Source organism: Fundulus heteroclitus, chromosome 19 (assembly GCF_011125445.2).
Source record: "Fundulus heteroclitus isolate FHET01 chromosome 19, MU-UCD_Fhet_4.1, whole genome shotgun sequence".
NCBI classification, from domain to species: Eukaryota; Metazoa; Chordata; class Actinopteri; order Cyprinodontiformes; family Fundulidae; genus Fundulus; species Fundulus heteroclitus.
The window spans coordinates 30,845,378-30,866,348 of record NC_046379.1 but is presented as its reverse complement, the minus strand read 5'-3'; the positions used below and the strand labels follow the sequence as shown (position 1 = coordinate 30,866,348).

The following is a 20,971-nucleotide window of genomic DNA, read 5'->3' as shown; positions in this document are numbered from 1 at the left end:
AGATATTGTTTTATAACCTAATTCTGCTTTAAAGGGGCCTAGTCACGTACCATGGCTTTACGAATTTCTACTGTAGTAGCTCTCTGTGGTAACATACAAAGGTTTTCTGATTAAATGATCATACCGTTGTCTTATTATATTTTATTTCTATGTTTTATACTTTGTTTTTGCTCTGTTTGTAGACAAATCTCATTTTGTGTATACTTACCATAACAAGACCACGTAAAAGGAAGTAAATATTGTGCATGTGCACAATGAGTAAACAACGAGAAGCAATGTAACCGAACGAAAGGTTAGAGGTTAAGTAACCCTAACCCTGTAGATTGGGTTGGTCTTGGACCATGCCGAGCTGTAAGGTCTACTGGGACTTACAGCAGCTGCATCAGTTGTCGTCATCAGAGATCTCAAAATATACACATCTATTACTCAAGTAGAAGTATAGATACTAGGATTTTAAAATACTTCTGCAGAAGTATCAACTCAAACCTTTTACTCAAATAAAAGTGTAAAAGGATTGGATATCCATCCATTTTCTAACACGTCTATACCTAGTGTGGTTACGAGGGGTGCTGGTGCCTATCTCCAGCTGTCAATGGGCGAGAGGTGGGGTGATCGGATATAACACTACTTCAAGTATTAAAGTAGAAGTAACCCGGAACCCTGTATCCTATTACCTCCACGTCACAACTATGCACTACTTTACTTTGGTCTATTACAGAAGAACTCAATCAAATACTTGGGCATTTTTGGATTTAATGTGACAAAATGTGGATATCAAAACCTTTTGTCTGAGGTTTATGCTTTTAAAACTGCCTAGATGTCTGAATGTGGGTATGATCATTATCACAGGGAATCCAATGTTAACCAGACAACATCATCTCTGACTTTTACCAACATGTAATGCAAAATTTTCAGTTTGCCTTTTGACTTTATTTTCATTTACGGGATGAACAAAGAAATTAAATCAGTAGATTTTGAGGAAGCTTTTCATCGTTGCTGTTAGCTCTGGTTCTGAGTGAGTCCGTCTGAATGTCATCAGTGTTTTCTTCTCTGTTGAGGGATAAACAGCAGATAAACTGTAAATAGAGGCTGGACTGTTCTTTGTTTTGAACACTAATCATTCTACCTCTCTCATGCTTCCCTGTAAACTTTGTCCTTCTCGCTTTTCCCAAGAACAGATTAAAATTTAACTTCTATGGCCCTGATTACACACAAAGTGTTGCTACTGTTTTTGCCAGCCAGGTGGAACATTTCTGGATTTAAAACATGTCCTAACATCATCTAAGTTGTCTTCATTTCTGTCCATGTGGGATTTGAGGTCAGGACACCTACCTCTCAAGCCTTTAAACCAAACAAAGCTAGTCTGTGGCACTAACTAAGCTGCGTTTACCATTCTTAGTTCAAGAGGAGGCATTGTTCACTCAGTGTTTAACTCCCTCTGTCACGTTCTACTGGGGCATGTTGTGGAAAAAAACAGTCTTTATGTTTGTGTTGCCTTTACCACATTATTTAAAATGATGTTTATGCTACAGCAAAGAGGAGTAAGGAGACGATCAACGAGTGGTAGCGAGAAGGAAGGTGCACTGATGAGGCTTTTTACTGGCTTTCTTTGAGTGCTGACATAACGATTCAGATTTTCTCTCTGTGGTCTGTAATGGATACAAACTCTCTTGTTTAAACTTTTTTTGCTTCAAAAATCTAATTGAAGAAATATTGATTAAAAATGTCCTACTGGCAAGTCTCTGTTGAGCATAGGTACCCTGATAGCTTCACTGAGATGTAAACAGGTTTACCCACTGGTGCCAGAATAGGGCTCGAAATGGCACATGGTGTTGCAATGCATTGTGGGATCTGGTCGCCATTTTCTGGGGCAACAGTTTTTGTTTACATTGCTGATTTGGATGCCATGTTGTGAAACAGAGGCAGAAAGTGCTTGAAAAATGGGCCGTACTGAAGAGATGAGAAATGGACTGTGCCGAGACAAGCTAGACTCCAAAAAAGTGATCCATATGAGCATGATTAATGGACAAAGGATTTACATGACCTGCTGCCACCCACCACCATTCTCAGAAGATGAGTTGGCTTTCTAGCTTGTCAATAGAGTTAGTTTTCATACCAGTGAATAATTCAGAAATGTTAATAGACAAAGTAGCTTTGAGTGGGTCCAGCCTTTCCGAATATTTTGTCTTAAAGAGAAAACTTGTAATTTCAGAGGTATGTGAACAACACACCTTCACCTCACAGTACTCCACCTCCACTCCGGTGCTGGTTTGTATCAGCAGCACCTCAAACAAAAAACAAATGTAAATAAACCATTCAGACAGTCATTAACCAAAGTGTGCACCCATTAGAAAATACCTGTCTAAATGAAATAACTAACTTAAACATATAAACTGTAATATAATATATAAAACAAATGCTAACAGGATGTGGTGGTGGGAGGAGCATCCACCACAGTTGGAAATATATAAAAAAAGATGCTGCTCAAAATTAGGGGCTTGTCGTTTAATTTATTCATGAAGAAGGGAATATTCACAAAGGTTCTCCTATACTTTCACTTTGTTTGCTACCCTTGGCTGGCTAGGCTAGCTAGCAGCCTGCTAAAAGCTCAGTGTAAAACAGCCTTGCTAGCTTTGAGAAACACATGGCCATAATTACTTTTAAAAGTACTTCAGTTATAATGAAATATCACAGATAACCTCCAAAGAGAGAGGACAGTTTATGATGTTATGTCTAAATTAATCTCAGGAAATATTGGCTCTCCTTTACTCCTGCTTTTTTTTTTTTTTTGCTAGCCTCAGGTACTTAGGTTAGCACTAGCAGCCTGCAAAGCAGCACTACTAGCTTTGATTCAATTTACTAGTCTCAAAATGTTGTGAAAGCACTCAGTTCGGCTATGGCGTTGAAAGTGGGGTTTAGTCATCGCACAGCTGCAACTGAAAGCAGATTTCAATCAAGACAGCATTCTTGGCAGTGCACTGTGCCCCACTGAGCCACTCAGCTCAGAGCATTGTGACCCTGCTCTGTCAGCAGGCTACAGATACAGGCCAGTAGCTAGGGAAGCAGTATGCTGTTTCATTGCTCCCATGTAATAGTCCCAGTGGTGTAAACATTTAGAAAGAACCAGTTGTACAAACCTCTAAGAAAATCCAACCTTCTTTAGTATGATTGGAGCTCTGCTTCTTTACATTTCAGGAAAGCTCATTGCATAATCTTTTTCAGAATTTGACCTACTCAAATGTGGGACAGGAGTGACAGCGACCGAGACAGGTGTGAAAAATGTGGCAGTCCTGCACAAATGGGGACATTTGGTCACCCTAGTCCTAGCTTAGATATTGTTTATAGTCTTTACACAGTCCTCCACTTTAATAAATACAAGTAACATTTTAATCTCTAATAATCAGACTTCAGAGTAACAAAACATCCTGTTGCTACAACATGTGCTTCAACACTGTAGCATTAAACATTTTTGAAGATCCTAGGAACAAACCTTTGTTGGGACTTGAGCTGGTTCTCACACGTAGACACCTAAGTAGAGACCACTTGCTCAGCAACTCAACAAATACAACCTTTGCACCAGAGTTACAAGTCACCTTCTGCACAGCTATTATATAGTCTGCCTTCGACTGAGCACTTCGATGCAGTGCATTCAACACATACATACATACAAACAAACAAACAATAAAACATCCCTTTAGATTAGGTAGATTCCGGCACTGTGACCTGGGTGAGCGTCTGGTAAAGGATGTCTGGGTATTTCCTTGGTCAGTTTGTATCTGGCCTGCTTCAACAGGGCCTGTTCCCCACTGCTGTAAGTCTGTTCCCTATTCACAGCTTCCTCTACTGTGAAGTGAACCATGGTTTAGTGTTGTTTTATGTGTGAAAGCTCTTGGTCTTTACACGTGTCCTTAGAAAAACTGATGTATAAAGTTGGTAAGCTCATTCAGGACAGTGGATGAAGCTTCGAAAACACTCCAATCTGCACAGTCATAGCATCCCTGTAACATCTGATTTGACTCACTAGTCTACACCCTAACATTCCTAATTACAGACTTGGAGGCTTTCAGTTTTTGCCTGAACTTGGGATGAGGTGAAGCGAATAGTGATTAGAGAGTCCTAGAGTAGGAATGGTGTGGTATGCATCATTTAGAGCTGTGTAATCATGATCCACTTTGTCACTATCCCTGGTGGGACACTTAAAAGGGCTGTTTTTTTCTTTTCTTTTTTGTTAAAGTTTATTGGAAAGGTTTGTGCTGTTAAAAACCCCAAGACCAACAATGACAGACTCTGGGGGAATTTTCTCCGTATCTGTTATCAGCTCAGCAAGATGTTTTTCAGCCTCTGCTGTGCAGGCTTGTAATGGGATGTAAACAGCAGCCAGAACAAAGAGAACCCCTTGGATCAATACAACACCACCAGTTGAGGACTACATGTTTTCTGTAACACTTTGACATGAGCACTCTAACCGTTGTTTATGTAAAAGCAGATTTTACCTCTTCTCTTTTTTGCTGAGAGCTCTGCACTGCGGCCCGCTCAAAACAGCTGATACTGGGGTATCAGGAGAGTGCCATCCAAGGTGTGCTTACTCAGCCATGTTTTGGTGAAACATGGTGGCAGTCTGAATTTTTAGATGAGAAGCAACAATTAGTCAATTTTATTAGCCAGGAAGTGAACATTAGCCAAGTGGAATGAAGCCAAATCTTGTTGCCGAAGCTTCACGTTTACCCCATCTGCATCTCCTGTAAATTCCATAGTGCTGCTATGCCACCTTGCAATATCTTGCAATCTTGCAATATGTCAGGCGAGCAACAGCAAGCTAAAGTCACGACATTGTGGCGCCATTCGTGTTCAATGTGAACACACCTTAGCACTCTCTAGTGACAGTGATCACCAAATGGTGGCACAGAGCAGAATAAACACACAAAACACACAGAATGCGGAGCACCAATGCCATCATCTGCTGCAGCATCTTAAAATACATCCACTTGAAATTCACAGGAAAGGTTGAGCAAGGTGGGCTTCTTTATGATAGGGCTGAAGGAATAATCTCCTCCTCTCTAAAAGCATATGGGCGAACTATTAAGGTCTTCAACAGTTGCATCTGAACCACAAGGCCTGTGTAACTATGTACTTTGGACTGATGAAACCACAGTAGTTAATGTACAGTTTGGCAGTACCATGGTTGGAGAAATCCAAACATAGTGAATGGCATTTACACTTCATTCCAACTATCAAACACAGGGATGGTGGAGTAAGTTACTGAAAATGACATCAGAACGCAGCCACATGGTGAAAACAGCTGATTTTACCTCACCATATGACTTTGGTTACAGAAGAGCTCAATTTCAAGGACTTTCAAGCACAACTAATTGCGTTTGTTTTGTTTGCTCCTTCAGAAATTATATTATAGAAGTTATGTTGGCTGACTGTTGTTTCTGTAGCTGGACCTGGTGCTGTTTCACAGAGGCATTGATGCTTAAACACGTCCATGGTTCTGACGTTCTGCATTGTGATTGCAGTGTGAAGTCGATCCGGCAACAGGATGCAGGTCAGTACTGGTGTGAGGTGGAATTTCACGGTCTGACCTTCTCCTCTGATCGAGCCTGGATAACAGTTGAAGGTAAGACCCTGAACACACCACTGGAGTACATCTGTCTGCATTGACTGCTGCTCAGTCTCCTGGTCATTGTCCTCCTCTCCACCTCCTCTGCTTGCTACCACAGGTGTTCCTCACATCATCCAAGAGCCTCAGGATGTGGCGACATTTCCCAATACTCCCTTTAATTTGTATTGTGCTGCCGTCGGTCCCCCTGATCCTGTGGAGGTGCTGTGGAAGCTGGGAGGAGTCCCAGAGGGAGGATACCAACAGTCCCCCTCTGTCCTCCATGTCCCAGGTCTGAATGTCTGCTTGATTCAATTAGGGTGGTTATTTTTTTTTTTATTATTATATCTTTATTGGTTCTCGAGAAAGTATCGTTTACATGACAATAGGCATCATCAAACTAACTTCAACATTTGAAATAAGATTAACATATAGACCATTGCCTTATAACAGTCAAATCAAAAATGTAACTACACTTCTCTGAGAGAGATTTTAAGGTGATTATAAAGAAAAGAAAGTGTGAAAAAAAAAAAAAAAAAAGGGGATAACAGTAACAAAACAATATAATATAAGATAATTATAAAGCGTGGCTATTCTAGGAGAGTGGGTTGCTGAGGGAGTTTAACAAGTTTGGTCTTTAAAAATGAAATCAGGTCTTTTAGGTTTTACATAGTCTACCCAAATCTTCCAACACTGATCAAATTGTTCAGTCCTGTGACTGAGAGAGGCTGTTATTTTTCCCATCTCATAGATGTTGAATGTTATGTTAATCCAGTCGTCTAATGTTGGTTTGTCATGTAATAACCATTTTCTTGTAATGTTTTTCTTACTTGCAGTTAATAAAATAGTCATCAGATATTTGTTTCTTTTTATGGCGTCTTGAGGAATTATACCTAAATACATAAGCTTGAATTCCAAAGGAATGTTTTGTTTAAAAATGTCTTGTAGAGCACTTTTTATCTCTTTCCAGTAATGTTTTATAATTGGGCAGTCCCAGAAGACATGATAATGGTTTGCATTTTGATTTCTACATTTTCTCCAACATGCAGGAGGATTTCCATCATAGTGACATTTCTGAGCAGGTGTAATAAAGAATCTTACCAAATTTTTCCATCCAAATTCCTGCCATTGTAGTGATTTATTATATGTCCATTGATATCTCCACATTATTGTCCATTCCTCCTCCGTTATTGTCAAATTGCCCTCTCTCTCCCATCTTGTTTTGATATGTAGGGTTGAATTGTTTTTTAAGTCCATAAGGTTTTTATAAATAAGCGAGATAATTTTCCCTTTAATTTTTGATTTATAGGCATTAATAAAAATTTCCATTAAGTTCATCTTTTTGTCAGTGATTGGTTTAATTTTTAAGCTAACAAAATTCCTTAGTTGCAAATATCGATAGAAGTCCTGTTTGTCCAAAGAATATTTTCTTCTGAGTGTTTCGAAATCATTTAAGATGTTGTTGTTCATTATTGTGCACAGAGCAGTGATTCCCTTGGATGTCCACTCCTTAAATCTGGCATCCAGTTTGTTTGGTGTGAAGTCTGAATCATATGCGATCCATTTTATGATTGTCAAGTCGTTCTCAAGTGCATTTTCTTTAACAATAGTTTTCCATGCTCTAAGGGTTGTTTTCATCCATTGGTTATCTATATTGTTTATGAAACCCTGTAGATTTGCATCAGCTAGAATTGCCTGCACAGGAATGGGTGTCACCTTTGTTTCAATAGTTTTCCATTGAGCATTATATGTTGGGTCGCAACAGTATATCAATGTTCTTGCTTGTGCTGCTAAATAATAATCTCCAACCTCCCATTTTCTTTTCCAGTTGCAATACCTTATATCCAATTCTAGGTCTTTTACCTTGCCAAATATATCTTGATAGTAGTTTGTCCCATTCATGGAAAAACTTTTGGATTTATTTCAATTGGCAAAGTTTGGAATAAATATAACAATCTGGGCAGTATGTTCATCTTAATCGAGTTAATTCTTGAGCTAAAACTTAGAAAAGGAGTAAGATTCCATCTCGTGATATCTTCTTTAATTCTTTTTTGTATGGGGACATAATTATATTCAAATAGTTTTCCAAGGTCCTTTGGTATAGTAATGCCTAGATATTTAAAGTGGTCAGTGTGCCAGGTTAAGGGGTACTTGTTTTGGATTTCCTGAGTTGGAGTATAATTATAAGACAGTAACTGAGTTTTGTTAATATTAATTTTGTATCCTGATAGTTGACCAAATTGTTCGAATAATTGCAGCAAGGCTGGGAGGGAGTGGGTGGGTTGTTCCATATAAATCAATATATCATCTGCATAACAAGCCAATTTATGTTCTCTCCCTTTGATAATTATTCCTTTGATGTCCTTATTTTGTCTTATCGATTGGGCTAGTGGCTCTAAATATAATGCGAAGAGTAATGGTGACCACGCACATCCTTGTCTTGACCCTCTTTCTAGGTTAATTCTGTCTGATAAATATCCATTAACTTTAATCCTTGCTGTGGGATTATTGTATAATGCTTGTATTGTTTTTATTATTGTACTATGTAGTCCAAATCTATGTAAAACCCTGAAGAGAAAATTCCAATCCACTGAATCGAATGCTTTTTCCGCATCTATGCTGATAATAATGGCTTCCAGTTTATTTTTTTGTATGTGATCTATAACATGTAGCGTCCTTCTTATATTGTCCTGTGTTTGACGTTGTCGTATGAAACCAGTTTGATCGTTATGTATTACGGAAGGGAGAAATTCTTCCAATCGTCTGGCCATTATACAAGTAAAAAGTCGGTAATCAATATTTAAAACAGATATCGGTCGGTATGAGCCACAATCCAGTTTGTCTTTGCCCTCTTTATGTATTACTGAGATAATTGCCTCCTTCCAGCTCGGAGGTGTTTGAGCTTTTTTCAGAATCCAATTTAGTGAAGGGAGGAGGATTGGAATCAACTCTTTCTGAAATTCCTTATAAAATTCTGCCGTGTATCCATCCGACCCAGGTGATTTACATGGTCTTAATCTACTTATTGTGTTTTTCAATTCTTTTTCTGTAATGTCTGATGTCATTATTTCATTCTGTTCCTCGTTCATAATAGGCAGCTCTAGTGAGTTCAAATATTCATCAATTTCTTCTATAGTTTCTCCAGAGATTTTTGAATATAAGGTCTTGTAAAATATTTCAAATGCTTCCTGAATGTCATTTAATTTGTTCTGTAATAATTTTGATTTGGGGTTTCTGATTCTATGGATTGTATTCTCTGCTGTTTTCTTTTTTAGTTTCCATGCTAGGATCCTCATAGATTTTGATCCGCCTTCATAGTGTCTTTGTTTAAGAAACATAAGGTTTTTCATAGTTTCCTTTGTTGCCATATCATTTATTTCATTTCTAATTCTCTTTAGGTCTTCCAGTATATCTGGTGTACAATTTTGTTTATGTTTTTGTTCTAGATCTTCCAATCTTTTATGTAATTCCTCTGATCTTTTATTTCTTAGTTTTTTTAGGTACGATGACATTGCTATAATTTTTCCCCTCAAAACCGCTTTAAGAGTGTCCCATAATATCGGAGGAGATACTTCTCCATTGTCATTGAGATCTAAGAAAGAACCAATTTCCTTCCGTATTTCCTGTTTGAACCACTGGTTATTAAGCAAACCTGAATTTAGTTTCCATATATTATTTCTTTTTTGTAGGCTTAGGTCCACTGTTAGGTATACAGGTGAGTGGTCACTCATGTCTATTGTTCCAATCTCACATCTGTCTATTTTGTCTCTGTCTTTTGTAAATGTCAAAAAATAATCAATTCTAGTGTATACTGAGTGAGTGGCTGAATAATGTGTATAGTCCTTTTTACTGGGGTAAAAGTCTCTCCATATGTCTATCAGGCCAACTTCCTTAAATAGTATATTTATTTTTTTATATTGCTGTTCTTTCTGGTAGGCTTTCTCCCTGGAAGAATCCAACTTTGGTTGCAAACGAATGTTTAAGTCTCCTCCGCAAATCAGAACACCCTGTGTTTCTTTTACCAATATATTAGTTAATTTCTTGAAAAAATCAATATCGCTCCCTGGAGGAGCATATATATTGAATAATAATTTCCCCCCACATTGCCTCTCACAAGCACAAACCTGCCTTCTTTATCCGCCAGTTCATATAATTTTTCAAAATGTATCTTATTTGAGATGAGAGTAGCCACTCCCCTTCTATGTCCGGATCTGTATGAGGAGAAGAACAATTGGTTGAAACCCATTCTTCTTAGTTTTTCATGTTCACTTTTGTTCAGGTGGGTTTCTTGTAAGTACACTATGTGGGCCTGTTCCTTTTTCATTTTTGACAGGATTTTGCTTCTTTTAATTGGACTGAGTAGACCATTAACATTAAAAGTAATTATGTTTACTTACTGTTAGCCATGTCTGGTTGTCTTGTTGATCATTTTTAGATGTCTGATAGCAAAGCTTAACCAATCCACTCTCTGAGCAAATGTAAACAATAACTCAACCGTAAAGAAAAGAAAACAAACTTGAGATTCCAAGGTTGGGGTCCTGAACAAATGACCCTGAACTTGGCTAGGAAAACCATCTAGCCCTGGGGGAAGACCTCCCTTAGAAAAGAGGGGAGGGCCCCCAACTACGCTAAAGCTGTTTCAGTCCATTTTGTGTCCATTCCTCCTCTGTACATTTATTATTTCTCATCTAGGTTGGGGCTAGGGAATATATACAATATCACAACGAAAATGTCCGTAATACAGAGCAGTCGAACTATCCGAGATACATTGTCCTCACAGTTTATATCTTATTGATTACTTAAGGATTATTTAGCTTACCGATTATTAATGCATCTCTTCAGAGCTCTTCTTGGAGAGAACTAGTTTCTCTTCTGAACTCACTCAGTCTTTCTCTGATACTCATCTCTCGCTCCTCTCCTGAGGCTTGTCTCGAGCCGATCTTCTTCCAAGCGGTGCGGGATAGCTGCTCAGCCAGGCTCTCCTTTGGCTTGATTAGGGGGACAGGCAAACCGCGCTCCTTCATGTTCTTCGTCGCCTCTGCCGCTGTCTGGTAAAGCCGTGTTTCCCCTCGTAAAAAACTCGTAGTTTAGCGGGGAAAGGGGATTGGAATCGGATCTTTTTCTGCTTCAAGATCCGTTTGGCCTCCGAGTATTCTTTACGTTTCTGCAGCACTGTGGGAGGATAATCATGATCAAAATATATCGGTTTGCCGTGTAGAAGCACGCCTTTCTTCCCCCACGCTTTCCGTAAAATCTCTTCATTGGTTCTGCTGCAGAGAAACTTAACAACAATGGATCTTGGCCTGTTGTTTCTGTCCCCGGCGGGTGGCGGAGCCAGCGCTCGGTGGGCTCTCTCTATGTCCAATTCCATAGTTGGTTCAATCTCCAGGGTGTCCTTAAGTAATTTATCCACAAAATCTCTCATCGATGATCCTTCTGCTCCCTCTGGCACGTTGTATATCCGTATGTTTTCTCTTCGTGATCTCCCTTCCTGGTCGAGCAGTTTTTCCTGTTGTTGGCTAATTAGTTCGGCCATCTTGCTCAATATCTGCTCCATGTTCTCTGCCCGCTCCTCCACCAAATCAACTCGGTCTTCCGTCTCCTTAATTTTCCGGTGTACGTTGAAAAGTTCTGACTTAATGTCATCAAACTGCCGTTTCATATCTTTTCGGAAATCCCGTAACTCCCCCAGAATTTGCGTTAGTCCTGTCGCATCAGTGGAAAGCGGATTAGCATTAGCTTCGTCAGGGAGCTGATGTATTGATGAGCTACCTGCCGTCTTTCTTTCTTGTGCCAAGTCTTCGTTCGTGGTTTTCCTATTCCCGTCCCTTTTCCCCATTCTAGACCCCCTTACAGACTCCATTTTACTCATTTTTCGTTATATTTGGCAAATAATGGGGGTCAAATTAAGATTTACTGGAGGAGTAGTCCGCTCAAGCCGCCATCTCGGGAAGTCACCGGAAGTCTCCTTAGGGTGGTTATTATGGTTTGTCCTTTTTTTAAAATAATACAAATAATAAAACTGAAACTAATATTTGAGAGAAATTGCTTTGATATAAGGCAACAGTGCTGCAACTTGGGAGCAGAAAGCTCTGACAAGCTGAGTTCTGGACCATTTGGAGCTTATGGAGGGATTTTTGAGAGAGACCAAAACATGAGTTGTAATAATCAATATGAGAGGTGAAGAGGCTTTTAACAAGAACGGAGTGTAAGGAAAGGGAGGGCTGGAGATGATTGTTACATACATGAAAATATGCAGACTGAGTGATGTTATTATTTTGAGATGACACCCAGAGTTATCTCTTGAGGTGAGGGGGAGATGATGGAGCTATCAGTAAAACATTGTCTATTTTGGATAATACCAATTTTGTTCCCACAAGAAGGAGCTCAGTTTTGTCACTGTTTTAATTTTTGAACGTTTGAAGGGAACCAAGAGTTTATTTCAAACACAAATAATTTAAGGGAACCAAGTGGGAGTATACAATTGGGTAACTGGATAAGTAGAGCTGGGTTTCATCTATGTAAAAATGGAGATACTTTTTTGGAAGACATTGACAAGGGGAAGAAGGTAAATGACAAATGGTAGGAATCCCAGGACGGAGCACTGACGCACACCAGGTGTGACAAGAGAATGTGGATACTGAAGGGATTTAAGGAGACCTATTGTGCTTCCTAATAAGCAAGTTAGGCTAGGTCAATGGGCTATACTAAACATGTTCATTACATTTTTGCACAAAATAATATTCAGATAATGTGATTTCACCTCCCCAGTATCACCTATTTTGTGCACATTTCAGAATGAGCTGGTTTTAGGGCTCTGTCACGTTTATGCAAATACCGTCCCCCCAACTCAATGTTTACATTTGTTTATACAGACCAGTTTGTTTATACAGTCTCTAAAATTGTCTACCTTTGGCCTTCATTGATTGAAGTTCAGAGGCAAACCAGGAAGCAGTACAGGAGAGTGTGGAGTGTGGATTTTTGCACAGTGAGACAATTCTGAATATTGTTTATACAATCTGCATATTAAGAGGTCAGCTCATCTGGCTGTAGCGGTGATGGTGGGAGTCGGACCAGGGAGTTTACACATTTTACATTTCATTGAATCGAAAGCAGGCCCAGTTGCATGGAGAACATTCCATTTCTCGCATTGAATTATCGTGAGCCCCTCACCGCAACCTGATCCACGTGGTTGAGATATGTTAAACCCCGGTGGAGAGGAGTCTTAGAGCTAAGAACAGTCATTGGGTTGTTGCAAGGTTTCTGTCAAACAGGGAAGGTCCAACCTACAGTCAGCAAGTAGATCCTGACAAAGATGTCCTTTGCTTGTGAGCGAGTGGATGATAAGCAGGCCAAAGTTGATGTGATGTAGCCATTTTGGACCTGACGGTTAGATGACCAAGCTGGGCTGGATAGCACGCTGTGACCAACAGTCCAACAGGTATTTCTGTGATGGGGATGAGTGGTAGACTAGAAGGATTTGATGGTCTTGGAGCTGTCCATATTATAATTCCAGCCAGATCCACGACTGATATACCTTTGGCAAAGCAGAAGTGCAGCATTGTTGGTGGAGGCTGGATCTGGTAGCAGTGAATTCAAAGAAGCTCAACATATTTACACTGGAGGAGACTTGACCCAGGTTTGAGGAAAAACAGCAAAAGGATCCAGGCAACTGCAAGCCGGATATGCAGTACTGGGCAAAGGTTTTAGGTGGGTATAAAAATGCTATAAACTAAGAATGCTTTCAAAAATATAAATATTATTTTTTTATTAAATTTATAAAATGCAAAAAAAAACGACAAAAGAAAAGTCTAAATCACATCAATATTTGGTGTCACTACCCTTTGCCCTCTAACCAGCATAAGGAAGAACAATAAGTTGTGGAAGTGGCGCTATGGACCTCACAGAGCACTGATCTCAATATCAAGTGTGTCTGGGATTACATGAAAAAACAAAAGGATTTGAGGAAGATCTGTGGTTAGTTCTCCAGGATGTTTGGAACAATCTACCAACTTCTAAAACTGTGTGCCGGTGTACCTGGAAGAACCGATGCTGTCTTGAAGGCAAAGGGTAGTTGTTGTCAATATTGATTTGATTTAAATCCCTCTTCTGTTCATTCACTGCATTTTGTTATTTGATAAAAATATTTATATTCTTATTGTTGAAAGCCTACTTAAGTTTGCAGCATTTTTTCATACCTGCCTAAAACTTTTGCACAGCATTGGAAATTGGGATTGCACCCGTTGTTGATGTCTAACTGGGTGGAGTCACAATGCCAGGAGGCAGTGGCGTTTTACCGAGGGTGCTATCATCTGATCATTTGTAACCACATTTCTCAACACACAAAGACGCAAGCACAAGTAAAGGTGCACCCAGAACTCTGACATATGAAACAGACACCAATTAAGGGGATAATGTGGTATTCTGCTATTCAGTTAAGGTATATACAAACATGACATGTGACTGAACAGTGTTATATGTAAACCGTTACAATGGCTTCACTGTATTCTGTTTCCCCAGATGTATCTGTATATGTGGAAATTATTGATCAAGTCAGCCTTTGTTCAAACTTCGCTGTTGCTCCAAAAAGCCGAGACGGATATCTTTGCAAAAGTGGTCATCTAGGTCCATCTTGACCTCTGCTAAGATCCTCTAGCCATCCCCTGCTAATAGAGTTAGCATTCTCAGCAGCAGTGGAAGGATGGCCGCATGGTTCAGCCCCTTCATCCACATTAATATTCCTTTGCTGGTCGGGGTCTGCTTCCAAAATATCATTCTTCTCTGATTCCATCCATGGAAATCTGGGCAGTAAAAGATGGTAATTTTTTGCATTAAACATTCCTTTCAATCAGTGCTTTAAATGGAAAGAAAGTGCTGTTACTCCCCTTAATGTTATACAAATATGAGACAGAAACATGAGTATTATTTTTATATAGATCTGTCTCTCAATCTGTAGATCAATAGTTTCACTGTACAGAAATGACAAAGAACAAAAGCAGTTCTAAATCAAATCCACATCAGCCAAATTCAGTGTCATGAAGCCACTTTTATGTTCAAGCTTCGTGGTGTTAACATGGACATAAAGAATAACATAAAAAAACTAAAAATATAAATTAAATGGTCCTTAAAAACATAAAGAATTGACACGTTTTAGACTTAAGATTTCGATAAGCAGTATATTCTTACCATTAATCTAAAAACATGTTACTATCTTCAAAAACTCAATATGTTGACCAGCCATACTCAGGGTCTCTGAGTATCTCCGAGTATGGCTGGTCTCTCAAATTGTCCGTCGGGCTGTATTTTTCTGTATATTTCTGTAACGAGCTGTATACAGAAGTGTGTGAAATTGAAAAAGTCATGTAGTCGACTGGAGGAGAAGAAAAACAAGCCGTTTCCACTTCCATCACAACCAGGAATAGAAATGGACAGGAGACAGCGGAGGCTGAAAGATAAAGCAAAAAGAAGCAGCAAACATGAGCCAGATTGTGAGAACATTTAACTCCATCAGGATTTTATAAGTGCCAGTTTTAGTACTTTGAATAATTGCAATATAACAGCAGGTTTTGCACATACAGTATAATGTTAAATAATAATTATTTAGAAAACAGTAGTCTTCATCTAAAGATAATGGTGATGACCTTCATTAGAATTAAGATTTCAGCTAACTTTAAAAACTCTCCAGCAGGTCTTGGGTTCATCTTTGCTCTACTGGTTTGGTGCTTCCAGCCCTCGGATCAGCAGCATCCTGCACCTGATCCTATGACCTCTGCTCATCTTATCTGACGTATTGTTGATTCTCTTTCTGCAGCTAAGTCAGCAGCAACAGGCATCTGTGCAGCACCTGGATCCCTGTTAGATGTGCTGCTAGTTTGCCGGGTCTGACGTCCCATTTTTTTGTGTGTGTGTAGTGAAGAACTGTTCAGGGCGGCTTTTATCATCCAGTTCGGGTTCTCTTGAGCCCTTCTGGAGCCAGGACAATATTTTGGCCATGATCATTTCCCTCTGCTTTTCCTCACCTACAGCCACTTGAATGTACGTTGAGCATTGTGCGCCAAAACAAGGGTTTCTTTTGAAACAGACACACAGATAAGATTTAGTAACTGGTGAATTGAGGATAATAATCAATTATTATTATTGTCAAGGTTAAAAAAAAAATAGAATAACTCTTATTTGCAATGCCCAGTCCATAAAGTCCAATAAAATAGTTACCAGCGAGTAGGTAGCAGCAGCAAGCTGTGCCAGCCTCCACTAATACAAAAATCGGAAAAAAAAGATGATCTTGTCTCTGGTCCAGGCAAGGCTGCCAACTGGCCTTGGCATGCACTCCACGATTCTAGCCTGTATGAAAGAGTGGCAAGAAGAAAAGTGTTGGAAGAAAGCCTGAGGAAGTACTATTTGCAGTTTGCCACAAGCCGTGTAGGAGATACAGCAGACATGTGGATGAAGGTGCTCTAGTCAGATGAGGCTAAAATGTAACTCATACAGAGCACCATGTGGCCAAAAGCTGATGCTGCACATCATCGTCTCGCCTCAGTAAAGTTGACATGTTTATGTTGGTGATGGTAGGACAGCGAGGGCTTTAATCTTTTATCACTGCAACATGCTGCTCACTCAGGGTGGTGCCAAGATAAACACATCTCCTTACCCAGCATTCCCCGTGTGTGTGTGTGTGTGTGTGTGTGTGTGTGTGTGTGTGTGTGTGTGTGTGTGTGTGTGTGTGTGTGTGTGTGTGTGTGTGTGTGTGTGTGTGTGTGTGTGTGTGCAGGTGTGAACAGCAGCATCAAGTTCTACTGTGAAGCAAAGAACAGCAGAGGGGTCTCTGTGTCCAGAACCGGAACAGTCCACATCAAAGGTGAGTCAGCCTGCTAAACTCACGCAGCCTAGAGGATCATCAGTGTGAGCTGTGACTACAGAAGGCCTCTGTAGGTGGGGACGTGCTGATTGTCCTCTCTGTCTTAGTGTTGCCAGCAGCTCCGGTCGGCCTGCAGGTCCGCAGGATAACAGACAACAATGTGACCCTGTCATGGAATCCAGGATTCATGGGTCACTCTGAGATCTCCTCCTGTGTGATTCAGGTTGAAAACCAAACACACACACATCCTTGTTTAAAATGTAAAGTGAGGACTGTGCCTGGACTTTCATTCGTTTTTAACCCAGTCTATGGCCTAACCCTGACCCAAACCTAATCCCTAGCCCAGAAAAAAACAGAAGACAAAAAAAGGCTTATATCAAAGTCCTCACTTTACAAGTAAAATGAGCCAAAATGATCTCATTCAGCTGCAAGTACAAGAAAAGATTCACAGACAGAGGAAGAAAGAAAGAAATTGCAATCAGCTGTTGCTCCTCCTCTTCTGCAGGTGATGAGGACCTCAGGTCGTAGGTGGAACCTCCCTCAGCAGGAGGTGCGGGTTCCTCCTCACGCCCACAATCTGACAGGCTTGAGGAGTTATTCCAATTACAGCACGAGGGTCTCCTGTGTGAATGAGGTGGGACCCTCCCCGTTCTCCCCGTGGGTGTCCTTCATCACTCCGGAGTCAGGTGAAGACGCCGATGACGGACGCGTGGGACCAGGCTGCTTTTATTGGGAGTTACATTTCCTCTGAATGCAAGAACCAAACTGGTTGTTACATTCAGAGTCAGGTGTTGAGCTGGTGCTGCTGTGATTCAGTGCCTGTGCAAAGTTTCATCAGTAAACAGCGGGGCAGCTGGTCCCTGCTCACAGCTGAACCCTGGGACTGTTTGTTTGTGTGTGTGTGTGTGTGTGTGTACGTACACACATCTACTGCTCCAGCTGGACCTGCTCCAGTAGATTCCAGTCCTCTCTGTACAATGAGCTTTTGTTTGTGGCCTCAATCCATTTATAAAAAAGTGGCCAAAGGGATTAGCGCCACCTGCAGGACAGTGAACCAGCATCCAGCTAAAACAACCCACTTCCAGCTTTTGGTCTGTCCTGTAAACTTATTAGCTGAGATAGTAATGAAGTTAAACAATAATTACAGCTGTTTTATGCTGGGAAAGGACCCCCCCACCCCACCATGGTACTAACACTGACTATGTGTGATTCGGCCTGCAGTGCCCTCTGTGGCCCCCAAGAACCTGAGCCTTGAGATCTCAGAGGAGCAGCTGTCTCTGAGGTGGGCCAGGCTGAAGGAGGATGAGCTGCAGGGGAAACTGGTGGCCTACAAGCTGCAGTGGACTCATGGAGGAGAACCACAGGTGAAAGCTTTATTTCGTACTGTACACACAGAGTCCACGACTCCACTGTCTCATGGTGTGTTGGATCACATTACTCATTGATTACACCACATTCTTCCTCTTGTAAAGTCATGTAATGGCTTGTTTGCACCTTGCACATCTTGGCCATGACATCGTTGTAAAAGAGAGCATAATCTCAATGGATTTGTGTCCTGGAAAAATAATGGTTGAATACATTTTGACATTCATTCAACATTTAATATCATGAAACTTTACATTTACTGTCTTCAATGGAGCATAGTGGGACTGGAGACACACATCCGTGTGTCGAGAGACAGACATACATGGGAGGCAGGTTCACTGAGGCCATGCTGCCTTTTCCAACCCTAGAGTATAGAAAAGGGATACATTGGGATGGTTGTGCATTTCTCTCACTGTCTCTTAGGGGGACAGTAGGGGAATGCAGATCAAAAAAATCCTCAGAAAAAAAGCAACATACACACGACATCTTAAAAGCATAATATACACGGTGAAGGCAGTGAGTCATAGAAGGGTGTGTTTATCGCCAGATTCATGTGTATGTGTGCGTCAGTCGGTGTAGGCCTATGACTGCCCAGTAACCCCTCTCCAGTCATAGTCTCAGATAGTGTGTTATCAGCAGTTCAGTAGAGCACTTTGCAGGTCACTGGAGTCATGATCAGGTGTGAGCGTCTTGCTTGTATAACATCCAGGAGATAAACCGGCCTCCAAGACCAGCATCAGGCCGCCGAATTCAATAACAAGGAGACTTGTCTCAGGCTGACTGTGAATTTCTATCAGCCTTCAAGTCTTTGCTGGTCCTCTTCATGGAACTCCCAAACAGCCGGATTTGTTGGTCTTTCACCATAAAACGAGCGAGGACTTCCCAGAGGTCTTTTCCATTTCACCACTGAGTTCAGACCACAGTCGGCATGCAATGCTGTGCCAGGATCGCATCCAGCTTGCGGTTTTGTTTGCAAAGAATTTGAGTCTGGATGATCGCAGATCGGTTTAAACCCTCACAAAGTCCCAGCAGCCTTACCAAGCACAGAACTGCTGCTGAGATCTTCCAAATTTGCCGATAAACCAGGTATCCACCAGCTCCAATAAGCAGAATGCTGTTATCATAAATCCAATTATGTACGCATCTTCCACATCCTCGATGGACAAAATGGACAGACACACCATCTTCCATCTTTCAGAGGAATCCAGGGTGTATCTGGCTGCATGTGTCCCCTCAAAACAGCTTGGCTCCCCTGTGCCTGGTCCTCTCGTTGAGAAAATTTGATCAATTGCATTGACCAGAGCCATGGTTTTTAAGCAGCATACAGTTGGACTCACCTTCACATTTAAAGGGTTGTCTTTTCGGGACAGCTTTAAAACCATTTCAGGTCACTTAACCTCATGAAGCTCATTGAGAGTAGGCCAAGAGTGACCAAAGCAGTACTCAAAACAAAGGCAGACTATAGTGAAAAGGCTAACATATACGAGAGGTTTTGAATTTTTTCACAATTTTGTGCTTCATACATACTTCTATATACTTTTTGAGTCATAGTTTAGATGTCTTCACTATATAGCTGCAATGTAGAAAGACATAAAAATAAGGAAAAGCCAATGAATGACAAAGGCAAACTTACGCTGTATAAACCATTTGATGTAGTTGATATTGTCAATGTTTTGTTTACTGATGAACTCAGGACGCACACACGGGACTAAAAGTTTGAGTCTTTATTGAATGAAGTATGCTGGGTGGTGAATAATGAAGACCGGAGGTTCAGGACTGCAGAAGGTCAGGGATGAATGTGATGGCAGGAGCTGACGGCCCGGAGACAGAGAGTCCACACTTGCAAGGTGCTGCTCGGCTAGCAGGCCTCATAGCACTCAGGTTAGCCGTTCATTGGAGACACCAGGGCACAGAGCTGAGCTTCACCAGGGCGGCTAGTCAGGTTAGCAGAACTTGAGAGACACCAGGGCACAGAGCTGAGCTTCTCCAGTGCGGCTAGTCAGGTTAGCAGAACTTGAGAGACACCAGGGCACAGAACAGAGCCTTTCCAGGATGGCTAGTCCAGTTAGCTGTTCTCTGGAGACACCAGGACACAGAGCAGAACCTCTCCAGGAACAAACAGTCTTTAGAGTGACTGACAGGACTAACCTTAACAACAGGAGCAAAACAAAGCTTCCAGGGCAAAACGGGGACTGGCATGGAGAGGTGTGGAATGATGACGGCCCAGTGCTGAACTGAAGGCAGAGGGAGGTTTAAATAGAGCACTACACAGGTGGAACAAGGATCTGGCTAATTGACTGGTAAATGATAACAGGTGTGACTGACTGCTGAGGAGGTGAAGTGAAAAATGACAGAAAATAACTGATGACTGAAAACTAACAATAAAGTCAAACCTAACCCAAAAGAAATGAAAATAACAGAAAAACAAAGCCAAACCAAAACTCAACCATGACATTACCCCCCCCCCCTCAAGGCCGGACTCCGGACGGCCTATCAAACAAAACAAACTACAAAGTGACCGAACCAGGGTGGGTGGAGGGACGGCAGGATGGCGGGCAAGAGTCATAACTAAGCTGATCTAACCAGGGTGGGTGGAGGGACGGCAGGATGGCGGGCAAGAGTCATACCTAAGCTGATCTAACCTGGGTGGGTGGAGGGAAAGTAGGATCGTGGGCTAAAATCAAACCAAAACTACCCACTAGGGCGAACTAAAAAGGATGTCTAACAGATGCTGGTAGGCAAAACAAAAGGCGTTAAACCGACGTTGACAGGCGAACATCGCCACCAGGCAAAAACGGGCACGACAGGCGAACATCGCCACAAGGCAGAACAGGCGTACGACAATGCCAGAGGGAAGAAACAGGCGTACGACAACGCCAGAGGGAAGAAACGAGCGCACGACAGCGCCAAAGGGAAGGAACGAGCGCACGACAGCGCCAAAGGGAAGGAACGAGCGCACGACAGCGCCAAAGGGAAGGAACGAGCGCACGACAGCGCCAAAGGGAAGGAACGAGCGCACGACAGCGCCAAAGGGAAGGAACGAGCGTACGACAGCGCCAAAGGGAAGGAACGAGCGCACGACAGCGCCAAAGGGAAGGAACGAGCGCACGACAGCGCCAAAGGGAAGGAACGAGCGCACGACAGCGCCA

At 41.5% G+C, this 20,971-nt stretch overlaps 1 protein-coding gene across 1 annotated transcript in view; it reads left to right on the top strand.

Moving 5' to 3' along the window:
- tyro3 (TYRO3 protein tyrosine kinase) overlaps window positions 1-20,971 on the top strand; it is a 53,640-nt gene that overhangs the window by 12,431 nt on the left and 20,238 nt on the right. The window contains exons 3-8 of the mRNA XM_036150552.1: window positions 5,520-5,620; window positions 5,724-5,894; window positions 16,371-16,457; window positions 16,565-16,680; window positions 16,963-17,143; window positions 17,679-17,821. Of these exons, the coding sequence (XP_036006445.1) occupies window positions 5,520-5,620; window positions 5,724-5,894; window positions 16,371-16,457; window positions 16,565-16,680; window positions 16,963-17,143; window positions 17,679-17,821 (799 nt within the window). The remainder of the gene's footprint in view (window positions 1-5,519; window positions 5,621-5,723; window positions 5,895-16,370; window positions 16,458-16,564; window positions 16,681-16,962; window positions 17,144-17,678; window positions 17,822-20,971) is intronic.